Source organism: Octopus bimaculoides, chromosome 3 (genome assembly GCF_001194135.2).
Source record: "Octopus bimaculoides isolate UCB-OBI-ISO-001 chromosome 3, ASM119413v2, whole genome shotgun sequence".
In the NCBI taxonomy this organism is placed as follows: domain Eukaryota; kingdom Metazoa; phylum Mollusca; class Cephalopoda; order Octopoda; family Octopodidae; genus Octopus; species Octopus bimaculoides.
Genome location: NC_068983.1, coordinates 70,874,624 through 70,883,135, shown reverse-complemented (window position 1 = coordinate 70,883,135; position 8,512 = coordinate 70,874,624). Strand labels below are relative to the sequence as shown.

At 37.0% G+C, this 8,512-nt stretch overlaps 1 protein-coding gene across 4 annotated transcripts in view; it reads right to left on the bottom strand.

Moving 5' to 3' along the window:
- Positions 1–8,512, bottom strand: part of LOC106868055 (uncharacterized) — a 675,046-nt gene that overhangs the window by 618,095 nt on the left and 48,439 nt on the right. For all 4 annotated transcript variants that reach the window (XM_052966217.1, XM_052966215.1, XM_052966216.1 and 1 more), the window contains exon 2: positions 1,194–4,030. In XM_052966217.1, coding sequence (XP_052822177.1) covers positions 1,194–3,222 — 2,029 coding nt within the window. In that variant the 5' untranslated portion in view covers positions 3,223–4,030. The remainder of the gene's footprint in view (positions 1–1,193; positions 4,031–8,512) is intronic.

The window sequence follows — 8,512 nt, the reverse complement described above, 5'->3', positions numbered from 1 at the left end:
TATATATATATATATATATGTATATATATATATATACGTAAGTCCGTATGTATGTATGTCTGTATATATATATGTATGTGGGAATGCAATTGTGTATAGTCGCATGTGTGCGAGTGTATATATATATATATATATATATAAAACACGGGTTTGCATATAATCTCTGCATGCACACATACACATACACACCCACATTCACACACACAAACACGCACTTCACACACGACCTAAGTGAAATGTACATACTCAAGCACGCTCGCACACACGCGCGCGTACACACACACATAGACACTCGCATATACATACATGCAGTCACTCATGTACACGTATGCACAGTTGTAATATCATACTCAATACAGGAGCTATACCGATACATTCCTGTTATGAATATACGTACGCTCTTGTGTATATTCTTATAATAGAAATACACGAAGTCGCATTATATATATAATGTTATGCATGTTTTGTTTGTGTGTTTACAAACACAGTCACACATACATGCACACAACACACATATACATATATATGCGTGTGTGTATATATTTTCTTTTCATACGCGTTTGGGCGTGTGTGCATGCATGCGTGTGTGCGTGCGTACATGTGTGTGCACACACGCTGCTTCAGAACGGTCAACTTCGTTGTGCAATGAAAATATATTATACAACATGACTCAACCATTCGTTTGCCAATATGTACGGTAGCGTGCAACCTGTATGTAGACGTTTGCATAAGTGTTTATGTGAGCACTTGTATGTAGATGTGTGGATGTATCTATTGCATTTTTATGTCTATAATTTTAGTTTATATGTTGGGTAGTTGGTCGTACGTGCGTTTTGCGTAAGGATGGGTTTACTGCGTGCGTCGTAATGTTTTCATCAGCATGTAAACAACAACTAATAAAGCAAGAAGATAAGTTTTTAACGATCTATATCGAAAGCTGGAGGTGATGGTGGTGGTGGTGGTGGTGGGGGTTAATGGTAGTAGGAGCACTGAAGGTAATGTTGGTGATTGTATGGTGGTGGGAGTGGTTGTGGTGGTGCTTGCGGTGGTGGAAATTAAATGGTGGTGGTGATAGTGGTGTTGCTGGTAGTGGTGATGACAATGAATGCATTGTGGTAGTGATGGTGGTGGTGGTGGTGGTGGTGGTAGTGGTGACAGTGGTGGAAGGAGAGAAAACGAATGCGTCAACTTACCTATGGCAGTGTAGATAACGACGACAATAACGGCCAGTAACAGAGCGATCCCTATGGTGACAAAAAGTATATTTAGTACTTTCTTCAACACTCGGTACTGCCCTGGTTCATCTAAGTTTAGTACCTTCTCACGGTCATCAATATCACCCATCCGGTCATCTAACAGTATCTTTGATATCCTTTTCCATGTCATGTTCTTCTCCATACTGCTTTTATTCTGGATAGAAGCCCTGCTGTTGTTCCGACTCGCAGCTCTTTTCACCGAAGTCCGTCCCTTGGTTGCGTTCAGAGATGCACCAGATGGGAGCGACCCTCCGCTGAGGGAGCGGACGCCACTGACACGACTACTATTACCGGGTTCACCGTCGCTGTTGAAATTGTCTACATCTCCAGTTCCTTCCCTACTTCTTCTGCATCCTCCTCCTTCTCCTCCTGCTGCACCGCCGCCCCCGCCACCTCTGCTGCTGCTGCTGTACCCTACATGACTTGTCTCGTTTTCATCGTTCACTATTATCTCGATGCTCCGCGTATCCATGGTAACTGGGGATGCTGCTGCTACCGATGCTGTTGATGCTGGTGATGATCTTGCTACTGCGTCTGCTCTGACAGTTGTTGTTGTTGTTGCTGTTGCTGCTGTTTTTGATGCTGGTGATTTTCTTTTCGTTACTGTTGTTGCTTTTACTGTTGTTGATGTAATTATTATTCCTCTATCTCTAGCGCCGATTCGCTTTTCTTTTAAAACTCTCGTATCATCACTGACATCGTCGTTATCACAGTCTGTCAATTTAAAATGTTTTGAATCATTAAGGACAGTTTTTTCATGAAAAGTTACATTCACACCCGCGCTGTGTCGTCCGTGTTTATTTCTTTTTAATTCTTTCCTTCTACAGCTGTCCTTTTTATTTTGTGTTGCTTCTATTTCCTCTTCTTTTTTTTCTTCTGTTTTCTCTCTCTGGTCACCTTGATAATCGTAATTGTAGCTTCGTTCACTTTCTCTTTGAGTGTGTGATTTATAATAGGGAACTCCTTGAAAAATGTTATCTTGGCTATCTGGAGATTTAGTGCTGTTTTCACTACTTTTGCTCGGTGAATCTTCGGCTGTGCTGTCCGTGACAGCGCTATCAAGCCGATGGTGGCTGCGGAGATCGGACGCGTCTTCATGCGAACTGAAAGCGTCGTCTGCTGGTGAGGCCAAGCCGGCTGATGGCAGGAATGTAGGCAAGTGACTGGCATCAGCTTTTTCAGTGCGCACGCGCTCTAGCAATTTTCCGGTGCTGCAGGTTACCTGGGGATCTGCTACTGCAGCTGTCGTTGTATTTGAAATATTAATAGTGATGCCACTGATCGCTGCGGCTATAGCTGCCGCTGTCATTGTCACATTACCGAGTAAGTCAACGTCGCTTGCTTGAATAACATTTACACTCGCTAATGGACATACAACTTTTGAACTACTAGAGACGATTGCCTCGTGGCTATCAATCAGACTGCTCTCGGAAGGGGTCTTTGCCAGAGTTAAAGAACTAAGACTGGGGTGTGATAACCACATAAATGAACAGTTTTCAACGTTATCATACCGAATGTTATTTTCATTACTTAACAGATAGGCATTATTTTTATCTTGCATATTCTTTTTATTTGTATTGTTTTTATCTCTTTCAGCAGGCTCCTCACTCGTTTCAAATGAACTTTCCTCTTTTTCCGTCGGAACCTCAACAATAGTTGCCAATTTGGAGAATCCTGTGCTACTGTTATCAGTATTATTCTTAACACCTTTTGCTTCACTAGAAGAACCAATGGCCGTACTATCCTCGACTGTATCATTTTGGGAATTTTTAGGAAGCGACGGAGACAGATCATTTTTCTGAACGGTATCTATCACAACAAACCGGTTCTGGTAATAGATAACCTTCCTCAAAACGGTAGGGTTACTTTCCGTCTCAGTTTGATGATTAGAAACTTTAACATTCGGTCTTGTGATTTTAGTCTCAGTCGCTAATGATGCAGACTTTAACGGTTTTTTGTAGAACATATTAAATTTTGTTCTCAAGAATTTCTTCCAGAAATGTGATTAATAGATTTTTATTTTAATACTATATCCATTCAGTATATACATATAGCCGATTGCTCATAATTACTCATAAACTTTATTTTATTCCTCTATTTGTACAACATATTGCATTCAAACTAAATTTTACCTTCTGTAGATGGGAGATTTCGGAACTTTTCAATCTTTTTGCAATAAATGGGTCTCATAAATATTATTCCACAATTTTCAAATTTTCCCTCTTTTGGTTTTTGTTTTAATGTCTTTTATCAGTTTCTTCAGTAGCATTACTAATGTCTTATTAACATTACTTTTTCAACAACCTAGTGTTTTCCTCTGATCTTTCTTTCTTTCTTTAATAATAATAATAATAATAATAATAATAATAATAATAATAATAATAATAATAATAATAATAATAATAATAATAGTAATAATAAAACACTTGTTATATATATATATATTATAGATTTTTGGGTATTGTCTCGTTTCCCGTTTTGTTTTTGGACTGCAGATTACATGTTTCAGGAGGATCAAACAATTTGCTAAAAGATTGATTCTATAATTTGATTTTGAGACATGTAATATATATTATCAGCTAACATGATCGAAATTAGTTTACTTACTAAATTAAAATCGGAGAGATCTATCCTGGTTGTAATTAACATTCCTTGATTGCCTTTGAAAACTGTAGTCTTGGAAGTACAAGAAAACATTGTAACTGTCAGTTCCAGCAATCAACGACGTCTTTGAAGAACTAACAAAATGACAGTGTTTCAAACGTCGGTCATTGCTGAAAAAATATATAAAAGAAAAGTTATTTAAATCAAGCAAACGTGAAAATTCCTACCATCACACACACAAACACGCACACACTCATACACACACACAGGCCCTCATACTACACACCCATACGTACATTACTATTTGCACACATTTCTATAAAGGGATATTTAAATTAATTTATTCTTGTTGCTTCAGAGCAACAAGAATATGATAGCGTTTAAGAAAGAAATATTTTTTAATGTGTAATTTTAGCAATATTATTATTCTTTAGCTCCAGGTCGGCACTGTAGGGCAAAAGTATAATGAAAGTTATTCCAGCCCCGACACCCTAATCTTTTTGTCATTTCAGTACTTGTATTTGATGTTGCCAATTTTTTTCATACTGATGATAAAAAAGTGTAGAAACCAGAACCACATTATCTCTTCTAATACGTTGCAGTAAGCGTTGAATGAGACTCGGTTGCTATTTCTAGCAGAACATGTATAGGATTTCTCCGAGCAATGTGTGACTTTAGAAGATTTGGCTGTTATTTTTACTACGACGATCATCTGGGTGAAAGCATTGTTGATTACTCCTTACATTAGAATTGTAAGGTATGTCTGTGCAACGGACTTTCAGAATTTCAATTCTAGTCTTGTGATTATGTTAATTAACAACTTAAGATTTGATACATATCTCACTTTTGACATGACTCGACGATGTTGCCACAATGGGAATGCAGACTTTAATAACAATACTAAAAAATATGTAATTTAAACAAAACAAAACACTAGAGTATGTGAACAATATTTTGCCAGGAAACGATCTTTCAAAGATTATTTCTAAATATAATAAAAATAGAAGTTGGAAAACATGTTTACTGAGATCGAATACATAGAATAAGGAATTGCTCTGGCTATTGTTGTTGTCATGACTACTACTGCTCTTAGTAGTTGAAGAGATTTGCCTATGTCAGCCCTTATAGAAATCACCTATGATCAAAAGCATTTTTTTACCTTCTTTATTCAAAAATATTGTAACTACAATTGCATTATCAAATCTATTTTTCTCTTTATCTAAGACGGCAGGCACAGCTTAATCGAAAGGTGTCTTGGCCGCTATTTCCACCGCAGTCAATGATTACATACTTAATTTCTTCTCAGGACTCACAAAATAGATTCCTCGAAAAGCTAACATGTATTGTTTACACTATATTTCATGGAGTTAGTTTACTATTTAATTATTTTTTCTACTATATCCACAAGTGCCGAAATTTGGGGGATGGGACATAGTCAATTACAGCGACGCCAGTGCTCAACAGGTACTTGTTATATCGACCTCGAAAGAATTAAAGGCAAAGTCGGCCCTCGGCGATATTTGAACACAGGAAGTACATTCAGAAAATGCCACTAAGTATTTTATCCGGCGTGGTAACGATTCTCCCAGCTTGCCGTGTTATTATTAATAGCGAAAATAATAAAAACAATTCGAACGATGAACATTGAATAATTGAAGGAAGAACTAAAATATTTATTGTACTTACACTCCACTCATAATTCAATAAAATTTCTAAGTATATTATATGCAAGTTACAAGATATCTAGTAAATTAAAAAGAAAATTATCCCCTATTCAATGATCCTTTATCTTTGATGTTTGATCTATAAGCTTTACTGGATCAACTAAGGGAATTTTAACAAGTAAACACTTAACTGTATGGTTTTAAGAGGGTTCGAAACATAAGTGTTAAAATACACTGTAAAAACTGCTGTCAGAAAATACAATTCATATTAATAAACATTTCAAATTATATGTTAGTCAGCAATGAAGATGTCAAGACATGATACTGGTCATCTGAATAAATTGCAAGATATCTAGGCCTGTATTCATTGTGTACTGTATGTTTTAAAAAAAGTAATTATTCTCTGTTTTGCAAAGTATAATGCTATAAGAAGAAAAGTATAATACTATAATAATAAGAAAAAACAGGGTGAGCTTATACATACATACATACATACATACAGCAATACATACATACATACAAACATGCATACATGCATTTCCACCGCAGTCAATGATTACATACATGTCAAAATATGTAACTCTATGCATGAGAATACATACATGAAACATACAAATCTGCACATACATACATACATACATACATACATACATGCGTACATACAAACAAAAATACCCTGTTGTTGATGTTGAAATTCCAATAAAAAAAACATGGATCTAGGTTAGAAACCGGTTCGTACTCTATTGGCAAGAAATCTTGAAATAAACCGAATAATGACATACATACATACATACATACATACATACATACATAATACATACATACATACATACATATATAATACATACATGCATACATACATACGTACATACATACATAATACATACATACATACATACATACATACATACATACATACATACATACATACATATGAGAAACTGTGTAAAGTGGTGGAAATCAGCTGCCCGACGGATGTTAACATAAAGCTAAAAGATTAGAGAAAAGAAAAATACCTACGCTGAACTATTCAGAAATCTACAGTTACCCCCTTCGGTCATGAATGACCATGGGATTGCACCTCCGAGGCACAAGTCCAGGCAGGGTTGTTTATGGAAGACCAGCAGTCGCCCATCCATACAAGCCTCTCCTCTCCACACCACTGATGTTATCCAAGGGAAAGGCAAAAGCCGATACAGCTTGCCACCAGTGACATCGCAACTAATTTCTACAGCTGAGTGAATTGGAGCAATGTGAAATAAAGTGTCTTGCTCAAGAACACAACACGCAGCTCGGTCCGGAAATCGAACTAACAACTTCACAATCGTAAGGTCAACGCTCTAACCACTGAGCCATGCGCCTTCACTAAATTCAGGCTTATACCTGTAATTACTGGAGCACTGGGATATGTAACATACTGCTTAAGACCCAATCTTGAGAAATAAGGCTTCTCAAACCAGAGAGGAGAGAACTGATTCGAAGATTATAGATCCTAGCCACCACTGGATTTGTTAAATTCTTTAAAACTTTCCAGAAGTTTATCATTTAAGTATTTATGAGCATGTCTAGACATGCATGAGAATGCATACATAAAGCAAAACATACAAATCTGAACATCTACTGACTCGAAATGCGGCACATATACACACATATATGTAAAATACCCTGTTGAAGCAGTTTAAATTCTCTATTGACAAGCAATCTTGAAATAAAACTGAATACTGGCATACATACACGCATACATGATGACTGTCCACTCGCGACCGAGGAAGACTATCCCAGAACGTTGCTCATGCAAAATGTCAGCAAGGCTCATGCTAATTGTTATTGCACCTGCAGTCAGCTTCAACCAGGTTCCCACCCGCGGCTTCCATGTTCACCTTGGAGCCCTCCTACCTGACTGGCGATTGCGTGACTTACAATTTCAAGTTCAAAAAGGCTTGCATAGCATCTCACAGACCGTCACTACCCTATTGATATGATCGAGAGAGAAGCCAGGGCAAGATATCCAGTGTCCATACATACATACATACATACATACATACATACATACAAACATTTGTTAGAAACAGCTGTAGCTTCAAAATGAAAAACATTATTACACTTAAGCCACAGCAGGCATCCACTCCAAAATGTAACTTCAGGAACCCAGCTACTTCCTTCCTCGACCAGACATGCGTAGTGAGCTCAGTTGAATACGAAGATGAGGTCGCCTCATTTCAGGGAAATAACGGAACTAAAAAGACATAATATATTGGATTATGTAAAAGTGATATGGCTGTTTGTTGACAAGCTTTTCCGTCTTGTAAGGCTAATATTACCCATTATTTCTGCTATTTTAACGGCAATGCTGCGTTGTGGTCGTTACATTTCAATAAGCTATCTATTTAGCGTCTAAAATCGGTGGGTAAGTTTTCAGCGGGCAGTTTAGCTTAATGGGAAAGTATTCAGCCGGTGTCTTAGGGAACATGGGGTCGACTCCAATGGCTATTTGTTGACAACATTTTCCGTCTTAAAAGTAGTATAGTTCTATATTTAAGAGATGAGGAATTATGGTCATTATTTACATTATTTACATTTCACAGCTATTTGCCCTCATTGTGTTTATTGCTAACACAACGTTTCGGCTAATATACTCTCCAGCCTTCATCAGGTGTCTTGGGGAAATTTCGAACCTGGGTTCTCATTCCTAAGGTATTTCGCGATGTTGTTGTTGTTGTTATTATTATTATTATTATTATTATTATTTTATGTTTGACTATTGTTTTGCATTTGTACAAGTTGGATCCAAGTCTCACCCAGAGACCTCAAGAGACAATAAGTTAGAAGTTCATGTAGGTATTATGCCTAGGGTACCATATATTTAGATTTGTACATAGTGTTGTTCTAGAGAATGTTTAAGAAATCATAAGAAAATTGTGTTTGTTTTAAAATTTGAGATCACATAGACAGTATTTTACGTAGGATATGGGCAGTTCCCATGAGCAC